We start from the raw sequence: 16,917 nt of genomic DNA on the forward strand, positions 1-16,917 counted from the left end.
GATGCAACTAAGGGAAATTTCAAATTTTCTCATACTTTCCTCTATACTTGCCTTCATTTGATTCTACTTGATGATTCACAATCTGGTTCTCCCTGCCAATGTTTTTGAACCGCCGTTGATCCAAATGGTCAAACCGTTCGACCTAGAAACCATCCAATCAATTGGTTCTATTTCACCCATAACCCGTTCTTGGATAAAAAACCATTGACTTCATCAGAAAATCGTTGACCCGAGTGGCCGAACTATCAACTCGTTTAACCTAGACAATGGTTCGTGGTTTAAGAAAATTGTAGACAAGGAAGAAACTGAGAGTCTGAGACACGAGCTCAGATCTAAGATCTAGCAGAGAGAGAGAGAGAGAGAGAGAAGAAGAAGAAGAAGAAGAAGTTGTAGAGAAATCGATCTCATATCTGAGATCCAAGAAAAATTGATCTTAGATCAGCTTCTGTTACCGCCACCTCGTCATCGTCTTCACCATTATCATCGCCGGTGAGTGTCTAATCATCCTCCTCTTCCTTCTTCTTCCCTCCTCTCTTTCCTTCCTTTCCTTTCTCTTATTTTCCTTTTTTCCTTTCTCCTTCCTTTCTTTCTTTCCTTCTTTTCTTCTTTCTCAGCCGACAACAGTCACTTGATTCTCTTCTCCAGTTCTCCTTTCTCAAAATATTTTCCCTAATGCAAACCATTCAAACCGTTTGACCCAGACGGTCGAACTGCTGACTTAGAAACCAGTAGCTACAACAGTTCTATTTTTGGGTCAGTTTTTAAAACCTTGTTCCCTGTTGGAGGACATCTCGGATGTCAGGCTAGCTAGGCCACCTAGTCTAGCTACAAGAAAAGGAGGTCAGAGTGTCTGGGATGCTTTACCTAGTGTGGGCACTCCAATGCTTAAGTTAGCAAATAAGAGGTTTTTTAGTGAGTTGAAAGCAATATTGCTAGAGTATTAAGAGAGCTGAATCACACATACCTGGTGAGGCTAGAGACGAGGCCTTTATATAGGCAAGCTACCATGGGCCTCACGATGCGTGTTCGAGATCCTTGGCTTGTTTGGTCTAGAGTTGGTTTCGCACTCAAAGGCAAACTCCACATAAGCTGATAAGGCTTATCCAGGTCCGTCCGAATCGGGCAGGAGAAGATGAATTCCATTGACATGGTGATGTGATCACGAGGAGATCAGAGACAGTTGACTTGCTTCTGGATAGAGGTTACGTGGCATCTCAGTAGATCGGTGCATATAGTTGAGCTATTTGAGCCCGGTCTAACTGGGTGACCCAAGGTGTGCAAGGTGACTAGGATAATTGAGGTTCCCAAGGTTGCTGAGGTGTCACCTCATCATTCTGTCACTCCACATGTCATCACATCATTTGACGGGCCAAATTACCCCTCATCACTACTCTCATATCCTCCCTGTTGCTTGCCCACCGAAAATTGTGGACGTTCCTCTCATTGTCTCTAACCCAACGATCTCGATTCTCGACCAGATACTAAGAGTTCTCATTAGAAACAACTTTAGAATCTCTTTGGCCAGGGAGGGAAATGCGAGTATGAATATGGTCGTTGATGAATTCTTTGGGTTCTTCTGGAAAGTTGCCTAGGATCTACATTATTTTCTCTTTCTCTGTCTGCATCTCTGGTTCCGATCCCTCATAACTGTGGATGGGGAAGATTTCATGAGCCTCTTCATTGATGGCAAGGTGGAGTTGTATATTGCAACTATGAGGAGTATGGGCATTTTGCGGAGTGCCCCAACAAATAGAAGAGTTTTCATGATCCAGTGAGGTTTATGTGGGTGTGGTAGATAAGGAAAATTAGATGATACACAAAAGGGCATTTATATCCTTTTACTGCCAATCAACGGTTGGTTAAAGGCAGGGATTAAAATAGCACGTTTTAAAATTTTAGGTATTGGGTTTACACATTTTAAAGTTTACAAACTAAAGTGACACAAGGCACAAAGTAAAGGGTACTAATATGGAATTTCCCTAGTATTTAATGTGGTGCAATATTTTAATCCTTTGTGTAACCATGTAATTCTGGTCAGATTTACAATCAACATGAAATATAAAGTCTAAGAAGGATGAGGTTAAAGACCCAGGTGAGATTTGTAGAGTATGCTTAGCTATAGAGTGTGCAACGCAATTACTTTTAATCGATGAACCCAATGATTGAGCAGTTTGGGATTCTTGAGAAGAGTAGTTTGCATTTTTGCAATCTGCTTTAGGTTTGATGCGCTAAGGAGGAGAGGTGGACATCTCCAATAGACAAGAAATAACAATCTTTACAATCCCCTTCAAAAATAAAGGAGGAAGAACCAACTTCAAAAGCCAAAAGCACTCCCATAGACAACCATGAGAGGAATCCGGATACCCTGCCCACAAGAACTCTGCCCACATCCATCCACAACACACTACCCCCGTGAATTGGAAACATCACCCCTACATAATACTATGCAGAGGTTGAGGTGTTCTCCATGTGTGGCTGCGATAAATGTGGGCAGGATATCCAGACTCCCATGAGAGTGGGATAAAGCTGCATCAAAATTAACTTTCAGCATACTGACAAGTGATTTACTCTACAACTCCTAGGAAGTGAGGTATTAATGATGGGAGTGGAAATGTGAGCCCATCGTAGAGGATAGATTAAGGCTGCATTTGTTTTCGATGTAAATGAGAATCGGGGTAAATTTTACACTTAGATTCGATTTTGCTCACATTTATTTTGGGTGGAAGTTTTACATTGAAAATCAATGTAAAGATCAAGGTTCAAAGTATTGACACGTATCGGTCGATACGTATTGTTCCGGGACCCCTCTGATAGCCCCTACAGTGGGTCTATTGGAGGTCTGACCGGTTTAGGGGGTAGAGGAGATCTAAACTGGCTCCCTTGAACCAGTTGCGAAAAAAATAAAAAAAGGGCATGAAACACTGTATCAATTCATCCGATACATCCATACCGGCGTATCAATATTTTGAACCTTGGTAAAGATAACATTGATTTTATCGATATAATTTTTTCCATGCATTAACATACCTTTTTCATTTTACAACAGTTCACTCTTTAAGCCGATCAATGTACTTTTTAACTGATGTACTTTTACATTGATAATAACTTTGCACCAAAAACAAACACAACCTAAAGGATTTTCCTCAATCTAAGCTTATGGTAGCAACTTATAATGAGTTAAAAGGCTTATAGTGAGATTTCCATATGTGCTACAGAATAATGGTAGAATACCAACACAGTGGATTAAAAAAGGGTTCGACTATGACATAGAAAAAATATATGGTATGGGAAAAACAATTGACCAATAAATTGAAATCACAAACGTCATAATAAATAAGGTGTTATTTATCAAAATTCATGGATGAATTTTGATTGGTCAAAACCCTTCCATATCATATCTTTTCTCCATCATAGATTTTAATTCCCTATTTAATTTTGTATCTTTGAAAATTCAAAAAAGCCATAAAACTTTACAATGGTTGAGAAGCAGCATAAGGAATCCAACATGGACATCTGCATTTTAGAATAAAGATAAGAAAAAATTAAAAAAAAATTCTCAAAAAAAAATATTTAAAAATTCATTATTTTCTATCAAGGGTTCGACTATCATATGGAAAAGATATGATATCTGAAAACTTTTTGACCAATCAACTAGAATCATAAACATAATAACTAATCAGATATTATTTATCAAAATTCATGATTGGGTTTTAATTGATCAAAACATTTCCCATACCATATCTTTTCCGCATCATAGATTTTCCCTTCTATCATAGCAAACATATCGGAATCTCCTCGTAATAAAACCTCTGTTCACACTACATCCAACTGCATATCTAAACTATTTAATTTATAGGAGATATTCCAGTTGTGGAGCTGGATGCCATGCTTGCAGACTATGAACTGAGTATCCTTTTAGAGACTTGAGAATTTGAATAGATAACTACAGTATATTGCTGGCCACGTTCTTCCAGCACCAGCGGCACATTGGAAATATTGGCGATATAAAGTATAAGAGAATATGTAGTCGGATGAACGTGGCCAGGCGAATTCACATCGGCGCCCTACAGGCTGCAGCACATCCCAACCATATATTGAAAACATTTGTAGATGAAAAGTCTGACGAAATATTTTTAATACACGGTGAGATGTTCATATCGGACGGCTGTAGAACGCTGATGTGATTTTTTAGGCTAAATGATAGCATGGCCCACGCCCACTGCTTTCTTAAAACATAAACGACAAAAATAATGTAAACAGGGAGTCAACCCATCTGTTGCTCGGAAAGAACGGCCTGGCCGGAAATGGAAACTCTGCTTCGTACTGTCTTGTCTTCATTTTAATTTTCCTTTTTACAGGCAGATCAACTGCTAGCTTCCGCCTTCCTGAAATGATACGCCTCTTACTCTTCCTCTGCTTTTAATCGAGAGGTGAAAATTCTTCATAGTTTCTCATCGCGATTATTATTGTTATTTCGTTGCAAGGTTTAGTTGTAAAACTGTAGATTCTCCTCCCTGCAATGTAAAAATCCATAGTTAGATTATTGTTTCGCCTTAATTTTGCGTTGTTCTTTATTAGACTATAATTTTTTTTCAAGTATCTTTCTCAATTTCTTTTTGGTGATTTTTGGTTAGGTAAATCAGACAGGAATAGGCGTTCGAAAGAGATGCTATAAGATTTTTTTTTTTTTCTTATAGAATGGTTAAGTATCATGACTTTTAGAGAATTTTGTTTGTCTGTCTCCCCCTTTTCTTCCATTTTTATTTCCATTTGGGTAGCCAGATGCAGTATCATCATGCATCATCTCTGAAACTGCTTGAATTTTGGAATTCAGGTTGCTTTCTTGTTTGCCTAGGAAGTTACTTTTGCTGATGAAGTTTCAGAATCTTATGGGACCTTGCTTTAAACAGAATGATTTTTGGGAATGTGGATAGACTGTTTCGTTCTATATCTTGATGTTACTTTTGCTTTTAGTTACAATTTTAGAATTGTGCAGATTCGGTAAATGAATTGTTTCCTTTCTTTAATTGAATATCAGAAACAACTGACAAAGTGAAGTGAAATGCCCGGTTGATTACCGTAGCATGGAAGTCATGATCTCAGTTGGTATTTCATATTTGTTTATTTCATGATGTGTCTGTCTTATCGTATGTTATCAAACAAATTTCAAGCGGTTAGTGGCACGAGCTTTGAAAGCTATTCCAAATAGGAAAACTCTGTTTCCAACTTATTGTTATCATTGAAAAGTTAATAGTAGCATACTACTTGAACCTTAAAACTCTATTTTCTATTTTCTCAATTGCTTTTCCCGATGGTAATTGTGTTCTTGTGAACTCTATGTTCGAGGCTAGAAGGGTTTGCCTACCTCTTGCTGATGCAATCTGGTAAGTAACATAATATTATGCTGAGAACAGGAGGAAGTTTGAGCATATGTTTACTTCACCAGTCAATCAGATAGGTAAGGGACCTTGTACTGGCCAAATGTTAACCTTTTCACTCCAGATCAACTCTATCCATTGAAAACTTCAATTTGTAAGCAAAAGAGTTGGAAATGGATATGTTTAGCTTATTATCCAAGGTCCATTGGTCTTAAAACTAACACCATTGATAGATGTCTTTGAGGACAACATGTGAATATAGCAATCAAAAGGTCAACCAGAGACATCTATGACTTGGGAATTTTGAGAAAACTGAGTCTATGTGGTATAATTGGTTTAATGTCAATGGATTGGTTAATGGTTATGCTAATATCTTTTACCTCACTTGTATCTATATCATTAGGTTTCCACTCCTCCAGGTTTCATGGCCCTAACCATAGTTTTTATTATAACTTTAATGTATGATCTTTATTAAATATCAACTTCTCTCTCATTTTGGACTTTCTGATATTAAATTCCATTATGACTTGGTCTAGTGTTTCCCGGTTACCTTTATACTTATTATTGTTTCGCTAGTTGGGAATCCTAACATTGTAATAATCCATCAGCAAAAACTACTTGGTGCAGTTATTTCTATTATTTTTTTTCCTTATAAAATACCCCCATCATTTAAAACCTCCATAATATATTTTTTCTTCAATAGTTTCCATCACCTCATTTGAAGGTGCTTGCTACATTGATATTTGTGTACTTGCTACCAATGTAAGTGATGAACAACCCACTCTCTGTCTTTTTCTCTCTGAAGGAGGTTTGCTAGTTGTAATCCTGAGTAATAATGGTTATATGATGCAACTTACTTTTTTTTTCTTTCTTGGCAAAAGGAGATCATTGCTTGTATTTCTTTTTCCAACATTTGGTAAATTATTGCCTTGAAATAATCGTACTCTCAACCTAACTCAATTCAACAAAGCCTTAATCCTAACTACTTGGGCCAGGTTACATTTACTGTCTTGCCATAGAACTTTATTGAACTAAACAGGCACCACATGATATTATAAAATCTAGTTGCTTTTGGATGGTAATCTTTTTATCTGAACAGTTTCTTTTTTTAAGATGTTTTCAATCTAAATATAACTTACTGAACCATTTCAAATGAAACTACCATAGACAAGCAGTTCCTCATTGTTTCAAACTATTGTCTCTACCTTAGTTTAAAATTTTAGTAAAGTTCAAATCTGTATCTGAATTTTGTTCATTTCAATCAGCACCAAATAACCATCGGATTGAAAAGTATATTCCTGCATTTGAATGATTTAGAGCTTTATATAATGGAATTTATTTGATTTATGGGTCCAATACACCTTTAGTCTCAGAACTGTAACACCCAGGACCATGCTGGAATGTTTTCTGGAACTTTCAGTTAGTAAGCTTTTTTGGTTCACAATTTTCCATTTTTTTACTTCAAATTGGATAAATGTATGTAGGCAAGTTATTAATCTTTTAGTTCAGCTTGTACCAGAAAATATGGATTGAGTTTCAAGTTTTGTAGTTATGAGTCTAATAATCCGACATCTAACTTTCAAGATAAAAAAACCCAGCTGAAACTGCTGAGTGAGATAAATAGAATTTTGTGGAAGAGGTTAGACAGGTGGTACCCTATGCCTCAAATATGGCTGTCATCTTTGATTCAGAGACTCACTTAGCTATATGAGTCCTAAAATATATGAAAGCAACTACAGATTTAAAAATTACAGAACATACTAGGACAATATTTAGATGATATGATTTGCAGTGATTTTTTTTTTTTTTTTGTTATGTTACATGTTTATTTACCTTTGAAGGAGCATATTTGTAGAGTGTATGTGTATTTTTTTTCTTGGATGCATCCCATCAGGAGAATTACATGACTCCTGCCAGTGAGATATGACAAATTAAGAATTTAATTGATGATGCATTTTGGATAGTTTTTCTGTTTTGTCTTAAATGATCTTCTCAGATGTCATTCTACTTGCAGAAATAAAAATGGGTCAAGCACTTTGCTGTATTCAAGTGGATCAGTCAACAGTGGCCATTAGGGAAACGTTTGGGAAGTTTGATGATGTGCTTGATCCTGGATGTCATTGCTTGCCTTGGTTTCTAGGAAGCCAATTAGCTGGCCATCTTTCATTGCGTGTACAACAACTTGACGTTCGTTGTGAAACTAAAACTAAGGTATCTGCTTTTGTTTCCCCTATTTCCTCAAATGATTACATTCTTGTCTTCTATTGTATTGTTTCTGAAGCACTATTACCATGCTATCTGATTGATCAAGATTCAAATCTATTAAATATTTCAAGAATGATTAAAGCTAAACCAAAGAAAGCTACTTGAAAATAGGGAGGTGAAAGATATTGGTGAACTAATTATCTTCTTCTGAATCCTTAGCATGTCTGTCATTAAATATTATATGGAAAATCCACCTCCATTTAGCATAGCAGCAAGAAGGAGCAAGAACAATAAACTGAAGCCATCACAAAAGTTTACCTGCATGCATCTGTCTAATTATCTTTACTTACTTGGGTAATGGCACTCACTTGAGATAAAAATGATTTTAGAATAACTACAGTCATAGTTCTCTATGCACTATCTTTTACTTGGATGATGATAATATGAGTTAAACTGATATATGGCATGGCTCAGAGAGCATTTTTAGTTTATATATGTCACTTATTTTGTTGTCAATACCGCCAATGTGTTTTATGTACTTGTTCCGGAATAAAGAATTTTTATTTCTACATTTATGTTTGAATGGGGCAATTGTAGATTCTGATCAATTGTATTACACTTTTTTAAGGATAATGTCTTTGTCACTGTGGTCGCATCTATTCAATACCGTGCCTTGGCAGAAAAGGCAGCTGATGCTTTCTATAAGCTCAGTAATACCAGAGCGCAGATCCAAGCATATGTTTTTGATGGTATGAATGTAAAATTCTAAGGTTTTTTTTTTTATTTTTAATTGTTAGGTTGCTACAATTATACTTTATGTATCCATTCTTAGAAAGTGCATGTTGTATGCTATGTTACTTGAACAAATTGGAGAAGAAGATATGCTGAGATTTACATGATAGGGAGAAGAATTTTGAATCTTTTGATACTTGAGAATACATTCTCTTGTTTCTTCCTTCTTGTGGTTATATTGAGATTAGCAGGTAAAATTGATCTTTCAGTCACTTAACAGAGTTTCTCACTAGTGCATGGTACACAAACCTGATCTAGGGGAAGGGGGATCCTGAGGATATTCATTGTCTAAAAGTAACATGACATAGGCACATTCTGGACTCTTGACATCCAGCTTTTTCTGCATTATCTGTATGTCACATAACAAAGACTTGACTGTAAAAGACTTCATGTCATCATACTATCTTGAAATAACTTAATTTCACTTAAACTTCTTGGACCTCAAAGGTTGTTTTTGATCAGTGTCTGTTAATCCTTTTGCTTTTGTCACTCATACTTCATTTCTTAGTACAACACAATTATATCCAGTCAACTTAAAAAATTAGTCTTAGTTAGCATGTTCATGAGTACTAGCATCCATTGGAAACTAATCTACCGGTCTTACTGTTCTTCAGTTATCAGGGCCAGTGTGCCCAAGTTGGACCTTGATTCCACCTTTGAGCAGAAGAATGAAATAGGAAAAGCAGTTGAAGAGGAGCTCGAGAAGGTAATTTTTTAAAGTATAATTATATATATTAAAATTTCAACAGGTTTTCCTTTGAGACCTATCTTCATTGCTCATCCAAGTTTTATTTTGTTCTTTTCTATTATTTTATGGATGCAACAGGCCATGTCAGCATATGGTTATGAGATTGTCCAGACTCTTATTGTGGATATCGAGCCAGATGAGCATGTGAAGAGAGCAATGAATGAGATAAATGCAGGTAATTGTTTGTGCCCTTTGCATAACTAGAATTTAAAGTATCTTTTCTTTTCAGGTACATCCAGAGTGGAAATAGAATTGAATTCTACTTCCATCTCTATTATGAAAAATTCAAATAACTAACCCCTAGGAATTTCAAGATCCACATAAACCCAGAATTGAATGCCCAATATCTCCATTTTTTACTTATTTATTCTGCTCCACCCTTAAGTCATGGCAGAATTAGTAGTTTTCTTCACTTAGTCTCTCGATTCTTCCCTCCCAAAATCCATTTCAATCCTGACCCAGGGAGAGCCTAAGTTCCCATTCTATATTTACTTTAGTGGAATTTCCGAGTCCATATGGTGAAGGGGCTTTAACCTTTTTTATTTGAAAGAGGAAGAAAACTAGTAAGTTTCACAGGTTTAGCTTATTTTTTATAGAAAAACATTTCATACATGGAGATAGAGCTAATGTGGAAACCAGCACTATACATATACATAATCCAGATATCCCCTCTCAGATTGACATTATATTTTCCGCAACCTGTTGACATGGCTGGAAAGTAGGCATAAGAGAAGGATAAAATGTATGCCCAACATTTCCCAATTTTTATGTTCCATTAAACTGATTGGTAAATATTTGAAAGATATAGAAGGGATTAAATGATTAGAGAGTCCATACTCACTTCTGGACCATACAAGTCAATGGTGTTCGATATTTATGAGAACCACATTAATACCAATTATTCTCAAATCAACTTTCATGCATGTTCCAATACAAGATTATTACCAACTATTCATGAGATCTCCTGGAGTCAATAATAAACGTAAATATGTTAGTTTAAAGGATAATGGGGTAGCCGAGGCTACTCAGTTTCTGTACTAATTCTCATATCATTTTTCTTAATAAAATCACTTTTGCTGATAAAAAAAATATGTTAATTATGAAATCTTCATGCATGCTAGGCTAGAAAAAACATTCTTTGGATTTTCTTCTACATAAATGACATAGTGAGTGTCTTTTGCTTGTTTCACGTGAATGGCCAGCATCTTTCATGTTCACAAGCATAGAAATGTTGAATACTTTGTATCATGGATTGTATCAAATGATTTTTGGTTATAACTCTTAATTTGTTAATAGCTGCAAGACTGAGGGTGGCAGCAAATGAAAAGGCCGAAGCAGAGAAGATATTGCAGATCAAGAGAGCTGAGGGGGAAGCAGAATCCAAGTACCTGGCAGGGCTTGGCATAGCTCGGCAGCGCCAGGCCATTGTGGATGGATTGAGGGATAGTGTTCTTGCTTTCTCTACAAATGTGCCCGGGACAACAGCAAAGGATGTGATGGACATGGTGCTAGTGACTCAGTACTTCGACACAATGAAGGAAATTGGTGCATCATCAAAGTCCTCATCTGTTTTTATTCCACATGGACCCGGTGCTGTGAGAGATATTGCGACCCAAATAAGGGATGGCCTCCTTCAGGCAAACACAACCGAGCTCTAGGATATCTGAGTGTGATGTACAAATTAGTCGAAGGCTTTCCAATCCATATTCTTTCTCCTTTTGTTGTGCATAGTTTATTGGTATTGTAGGAGATGATAAGTAGTGTTTGCCTGTTCTGCTTTGCTTTGTTTTGTATTTAAATATTGGTGGCATATTATGATTCCCCAGCTGTCACACTATTCATATTTGGGCATAGATGTTGGACAACATGTATCTAAACACAATTTTATATTTAACTTGTATGCTTTTAAATTTATGCATATTAATTCATAATAATGGACTTATGTGTCTTTTGGGTCTATATCTAAGCAATTTTTATAAACTATCTTGAGTATAGATTTTTATCAGCTAAGTGTTTACATTTATCCATCTCAAAAATTTTCTCTTCCATATGTATTGTTTCTTGATTGACAAACATTTCACAACATTGTTGATCTCACAGCTGTTTTCCTATTAGAACCTTACGGCCATAAAAGAGCATTTTCCAAAATTGCTAACTATCATTTTTTTTTTTAAGTTTCTAAATAAATGTTTCTCCTCTCCGTTCAATGGTTCAAAAAAATTTGGATAAGCTTTAAGATTTGTGATTTCAAAGCACAAACATATTTCGGGATTTGATCCCAAGTCTCCGCTACTAACAGCAAACTTTGCCAGTTGGCACGTTCACTTTAGAATTTAGATGATAATGTTTTTAAGAGCAGCACTTAGTCTCTTACCAACAGCTCAAAACACTTTTTTTTAACTTCTTTAGCTTAACCAAATAAAGGTGGTGCTTACCGAGCCGTGGGGCATTTTTTGTAACCAAACCAGTAGTACTGGTTTTTTAGAAAATCAATAACCGAAACCGAATCAAAACATATCGGTTAATTGTCGGTTTTTCAGTTTTTTATTTTTTATAATAAAAAGTTATAAATATATATATATAATATTATATTTTAAATAATAAATAAAATATCATATATCATATATTATAAATATATATGTATATATATAATGCATATTTATTAATTTATAATATATAGAAATATATGTGTATTGGTCAGTTTGATTAACCACCGATTTTCTATATTGGTTAATTGAAATCGAAACAATATCTTCGGTTTTTTAAAAATACCACCGAAACTGAATCAATTGGTTTGGTTAACCAATTTTTTTATTTGATTTCGATCGATTCACTTTTGTCAATTTGATTATTTGGTATTTTTTTCTACCCCTAATTCTAATCGGATAAAGGACAGGCAAGTATCGAAATATTATGTCATGAACTATTTAGGATTGAGTTTGGATATTAGAAGTTGAAAATTTGGAATCCCATTATTTCAGTGGTAACCAATAATGACAACGACCCTTTATCCGGCGAGATATTTTCCAAGATGCAGCCAACCACCCTGATCTCTATCCAAGACAAATTGGTTTACCATTTAGTGGATACTATTTTATTTACTTTTCTTTCTTCTAAGAATTGATTTGATAGATACAGACTACAAATGTTTGGTGGTTGCAACTTGCAAGTGGAATACATCCGGATCCAGTCAATGGATGTGCATAAATGCATCAGAGTCCGTATATTGGAGTGTTTAAGTAGTTATTGTAATAAACAATCATGGAATAAGGTCCTGTTTAATTAATAAGTGGTTGTTAAAAGAACTATTTATATAAATATTTATTTTAATAGTTATTTAAAACTGTTTGGTGACCGAATCATTTATTAAATTTTTAAGTATTTATTATGATGGAAATATTCGGTACGCTACTTAGTGTGTTTATATTGATACAAATAATAATTTAATTATTACTTCATTCGTACATAATGAAAAACTCCACATTACGACAACTGAATCACCATGTGGTCCCGGCTCTTAAAATTATTTCGCATAATCCAGAATACGGTCGATCACAACGAATCAAATGATATACCGTGCAATTTCTTTTTGTTTTTGTATCGTCGTCAACTTCTACTAATTTTCAAACTCCACCGCCGTCGTCGAATGGAAGAAAAGGAAGCAAAATGAAAGGAGAGGGAGAGACTTTACAGTGATCGGATGGTTAGAATTACTTAATCGTGTGATTTTTAATAGCCTTGATTTGACATTTTCTACCAACGGTTCAGATTGATTCAGACACCTCGTAATATATTACTAATTCCCAGTTACCCACTGTTTTTGTATGTAATCCGGTGTACCGGAAGATGTTTTGCTTTGCTATACGGAAAATTAAAACAGGGAGTAGTAAAAGGTGGAGACAGCAATAATAGTGAAAGGAAAAGACGAAGAAACTCGATTTTTTGCTTTCGACCACCAGGAGGATCTGGTAAATCTCTCTCTCTCTCTCTCTCTCGTTATTTTCGATGTATTTTCTTTGAAATTGTAGTTGTGGATTTTGTTGAGACTGACGAGAGGGACCATAAGACGGCAATTACATACAGACTAATTTGATTTTTCTAGGATTTTTCCTATCCAGACTTTGTACTTGTCCTTTGATGTCTTGTTGACGAATCATAAACGGCAATAACCTTCCTCCTCGGATCCGAGAAAGAATCTTGGGCTCTCTGGATTTTTGTTCTTGTTTCTTGCTTCTTTCTTCTTTCTTCTAGTATACGATATAGATTATGTGCTGTTTTAATATTATAATTCTATTATTTAAGAGTATATTTATACGATGCTATTGACTTTTCTTATGTAAATAAGATATAGTAATTTCAAATATTGTTCAGGTATGATTTCTGGTGGGGATTTTACAGTTAAACTTCCTTAGTCTCTCCGCTAAGAACGCAAGATAAAGGGGTCGTGAGAACAGCTCAAATAGCTCAGACTTAATTTTGACACCCATTCGTAGTATGTACTTGATTCATTGTTGGAATTTGGAAGAATCGGAAAATCAACTCTAGACGAGTATTACTAACAATGGTTATAAATAGTAATGGTAAAAAATGAACGAGTAGAATAAACTAATTCAACTGGCGGGAAAACACATACTCTCTTTGCGTCTCTTTCTCTCACTTGGGTGTATATATTGTCTTGTTCAGGTTGTCCTTCCAGAGTACCTGGCTTTTATTTCTTCTCTTGATCCCTTGTTTTCGTTGGTTGAGCCTTGAGATAGATTGTGCTCATGTAAGTTTTTCTGTCCCTTGCTTTCCCGCTTATTTGGTGTATGTCTATTGCTTTTTTGAATTAAACATGGAAGATTGGTGGTTTCCTGGTATAAACTCTGGATGGCTTTTATTATATTTTTTTCCTTTCAGTTTATGGTTGAAAGCTGTTTCTATCTTACCAATGGTTTTCGAATTATAGTGATAGAAGTTCAGCTTTGAACCCAATTCAACCTATAAAAGAGATTGTGTTTAGAAACTCTTCACTCACTCAAAAAAAATGAGTGGATGGTGTTGGTTTCGGTGCATTTCCAACAAATTCCTAAAGTAGCCTGAAATCATTGCAATGTTATAGGCGCTTCTACCCCGCAAAATACCTTTTCTTTGTGTGCTGATACTTCTTCTAACTGTGTTGCGTGTAGCATATAGTATTTGTTGGACGCTAATAATGGGGACATCGCCTTTCATGAGCATTATTTAATATTTATTTTTATGTTCTTTTCTTGTTTTCGTTCTTTTTCCTGTTTTCCTGAATATGGTTTTTTTTGAACCAAACCAGAATCTATTACTAAAACGTATTTCTCATTTGTTTGTGATTTTTCCTTTTTCATTTATTATAGATGATCAATCTATGTAGAATACTGCACAATATATACTTTTAAGCATATCAGAACAGAACATAGAAAACATGGATTTTTTTTTTTCCTTTAGAAAGCATGGACAATAATCTCTTTAGATTGTTTTCTGACTTTCTTTTAAATTGTTGATATGAACAATTTTGGTCATACTAGACAGCATGGGTAATCTTTTTTGCTGTATACAAGTTGACCAATCAACAGTAGCTATCAAGGAAAGATTTGGAAAATTTGAAGAAGTACTTGAGCCTGGATGCCATTGTTTGCCTTGGTTTCTTGGAAGTCAGCTAGCTGGACATCTCTCTCTTCGGTTGCAGCAGTTGGATGTGAAGTGTGAGACAAAGACAAAGGTCTGTCCATTCTGTTAATTTGGATACCTCTCAATTATAAGCGGTGATCTCTTTTATGTGATTTTACCCAAACTTTGCTCTGCTCTGCAACTTGGATCCATTTTTACATGCTAGCTCTATTTGATCTTCATGGAGAGTGATTTATCCCACTATCCATACAAGGATACATATCATATTTTAAGCCACACCCATCTCAGGTAAATTGTGAATTGCTGGCCATGCACTCTATAGTCTAGCTTATAAGCCCCACCTACTGAACTCCACAAACTTGGTTTAGCTTACTTATGAGTTACGTCTAGGAAAAAGTAGAATTCTTTTAGATGTTCATGCTAAAATTTCCGGAGCTAAGAGCACAGTATTTTGCTTTTTGATTTGCATGTTATGGTTATGTGCTCTCCATCTCCCCTCCAAAGCATGGATAGAGGGCAACCTCCTTAGGAATCTCTAAGATGATTGATCTTGTGATGACTCTAGGTCTGATAGGTTCTGTCATGTTTGTCTTTAGTTCCCTAATATGACCAGGATCTACTACCAGTATCGTTGTACTATTTTCTACTTGGCTGGAACTCATGATACAAGGAGACCATGCATACTTCATGTCAAGAAAAGTTTACAATGTTCCAAACTAGAATACGATGTATACAAGGAGACCATGCATACATTGGTGTTGTATTATGTCAGATTTCAAACATTAGGAAAAATTTAGTCTCCAACATGTCCACTGATGTCCTTGGCAAATCTAGGTAACATGGGTGCAACCTTCTGGTCTTCTTATTTTATGTTCAATTTCCTGACATTTATACTATGTTTGATTTCCTGCTTATTGTTTCAATTTGTCATTGTTTTAACAAGATATGAATTTAACTCTTACTTCCCAATGAGATTTTTGGTCTTTACTTTTGGCATCCATCCTTCAGGACAATGTATTTGTCAATGTTGTGGCATCTATACAGTACCGTGCCCTGGCTAATAAGGCAAGTGATGCTTTCTACAAACTAAGCAATACAAGAACCCAAATTCAGGCCTATGTTTTTGATGGTATGAACCAAAATCTTGAAATTGGATTCATAAATATATATTTACTTGCATTTGATCCTAGTTACCCTTGATTTGGTAGTTATGAACCTGTCTTGGTGTTTACACATTTTCAGTCATCAGAGCAACTGTACCAAAGCTCAATCTGGATGATGTTTTTGAGCAGAAGAATGAAATTGCAAAGGCTGTGGAAGAAGAACTTGAAAAGGTAACACCGTAACATCATACTGGTATATATATATGTATGTGTGTATGTATAAACTCAACTAACCTATCCCCCACCACCTTCTCTAGGCTATGTCTGCTTATGGGTATCAGATCGTACAAACATTAATTGTTGACATAGAACCTGATGAGCATGTGAAGCGAGCAATGAACGAAATAAACGCTGGTAAGAAAGTGATTCTCTTTTGCAAACTTTTACAGGAATGAATCTCCCGTCACCCATAAGATCTTTTTTTTTCTGATTTGCGCTATTTTCTTTAGCTGCTAGGTTAAGGGTGGCAGCTAATGAAAAGGCAGAGGCAGAGAAAATTATACAAATCAAACGTGCTGAGGGCGAAGCTGAGTCCAAGTACCTATCTGGGTTGGGTATTGCTCGTCAACGTCAGGCAATAGTGGATGGTCTAAGAGACAGTGTGCTGGGATTCTCGATCAATGTGCCAGGAACCACTGCAAAGGATGTTATGGATATGGTTCTTGTCACACAATATTTCGACACCATGAAGGAGATTGGTGCTGCCTCTAAATCCTCTGCAGTTTTCATCCCCCATGGACCTGGCGCAGTTCGTGATGTTGCCACCCAGATCAGAGATGGACTATTGCAGGCGTCTTCCCACCATCAATGAGATGGGCTTTTGTTTACGGATTGTTTATACTACTGTCTTGAATAATTGTTCTTGGTCTTATGGAGTCGTGCCCATTGGTCTTCAAATATTTAGGTTGGTATATATGTCCACTGTAACCAGGTTTTGATAGAATATGTTTTTGTTTTCTTTTCATGATTGGTATTGCTTTTGTTGTGAGAA

At 35.7% G+C, this 16,917-nt stretch overlaps 2 protein-coding genes across 15 annotated transcripts; both read left to right on the forward strand.

Moving 5' to 3' along the window:
* Positions 1 to 4,046: 4,046 nt before the first annotated feature.
* On the forward strand, positions 4,047 to 11,082 carry LOC148863058 (hypersensitive-induced response protein-like protein 1). 7 transcript variants are annotated; one of them, XM_088979156.1, is made up of 7 exons: positions 4,416 to 4,521; positions 4,635 to 4,701; positions 7,393 to 7,589; positions 8,212 to 8,332; positions 8,990 to 9,081; positions 9,202 to 9,298; positions 10,420 to 11,082. In XM_088979156.1, the coding sequence occupies exons 3-7, from the start codon at positions 7,401 to 7,403 to the stop codon at positions 10,779 to 10,781; spliced, it is 861 nt and encodes a 286-aa protein (XP_088835282.1). In that variant the 5' UTR covers positions 4,416 to 4,521; positions 4,635 to 4,701; positions 7,393 to 7,400; the 3' UTR covers positions 10,782 to 11,082. The 7 variants fall into 7 exon arrangements, with proteins under 7 accessions (XP_088835277.1, XP_088835281.1, XP_088835282.1 ...); XM_088979151.1 differs by lacking the exon at positions 4,635 to 4,701 and having other exon boundaries at positions 4,047 to 4,430; XM_088979155.1 differs by lacking the exon at positions 4,635 to 4,701 and having other exon boundaries at positions 4,388 to 4,484.
* Positions 11,083 to 12,673: 1,591 nt separating this feature from the next.
* On the forward strand, positions 12,674 to 16,890 carry LOC148863059 (hypersensitive-induced reaction 1 protein). Of its 8 annotated transcripts, XM_088979160.1 has the most exons (9): positions 12,706 to 12,826; positions 12,970 to 13,091; positions 13,495 to 13,615; positions 13,807 to 13,891; positions 14,661 to 14,854; positions 15,772 to 15,892; positions 16,006 to 16,097; positions 16,184 to 16,280; positions 16,376 to 16,890. In XM_088979160.1, the coding sequence occupies exons 5-9, from the start codon at positions 14,666 to 14,668 to the stop codon at positions 16,735 to 16,737; spliced, it is 861 nt and encodes a 286-aa protein (XP_088835286.1). In that variant the 5' UTR covers positions 12,706 to 12,826; positions 12,970 to 13,091; positions 13,495 to 13,615; positions 13,807 to 13,891; positions 14,661 to 14,665; the 3' UTR covers positions 16,738 to 16,890. The 8 variants fall into 8 exon arrangements, with proteins under 8 accessions (XP_088835285.1, XP_088835289.1, XP_088835291.1 ...); XM_088979159.1 differs by lacking the exon at positions 13,495 to 13,615 and having other exon boundaries at positions 12,674 to 12,826; XM_088979163.1 differs by lacking the exon at positions 13,495 to 13,615 and having other exon boundaries at positions 12,705 to 12,826; positions 14,665 to 14,854.
* Positions 16,891 to 16,917: the final 27 nt, after the last annotated feature.

Source organism: Nelumbo lutea, chromosome 3, assembly GCF_056320005.1.
Source record: "Nelumbo lutea isolate HS-2025 chromosome 3, American lotus-T2T, whole genome shotgun sequence".
In the NCBI taxonomy this organism is placed as follows: domain Eukaryota; kingdom Viridiplantae; phylum Streptophyta; class Magnoliopsida; order Proteales; family Nelumbonaceae; genus Nelumbo; species Nelumbo lutea.

Coding starts and splice junctions, on each gene's coding strand:
- LOC148863058 (XM_088979150.1), top strand. CDS start 4,783: ATGCAGTATCATCATGCATCATCTCTGAAACTGCTTGAATTTTGGAAT. Junction 7,590..8,211: donor GTTGTGAAACTAAAACTAAG/GTATCTGCTTTT, acceptor CACTTTTTTAAG/GATAATGTCTTTGTCACTGT. Junction 9,299..10,419: donor AATGAATGAGATAAATGCAG/GTAATTGTTTGT, acceptor ATTTGTTAATAG/CTGCAAGACTGAGGGTGGCA.
- LOC148863059 (XM_088979159.1), top strand. CDS start 14,666: ATGGGTAATCTTTTTTGCTGTATACAAGTTGACCAATCAACAGTAGCT. Junction 15,893..16,005: donor TCAGGCCTATGTTTTTGATG/GTATGAACCAAA, acceptor ACACATTTTCAG/TCATCAGAGCAACTGTACCA. Junction 16,281..16,375: donor AATGAACGAAATAAACGCTG/GTAAGAAAGTGA, acceptor TATTTTCTTTAG/CTGCTAGGTTAAGGGTGGCA.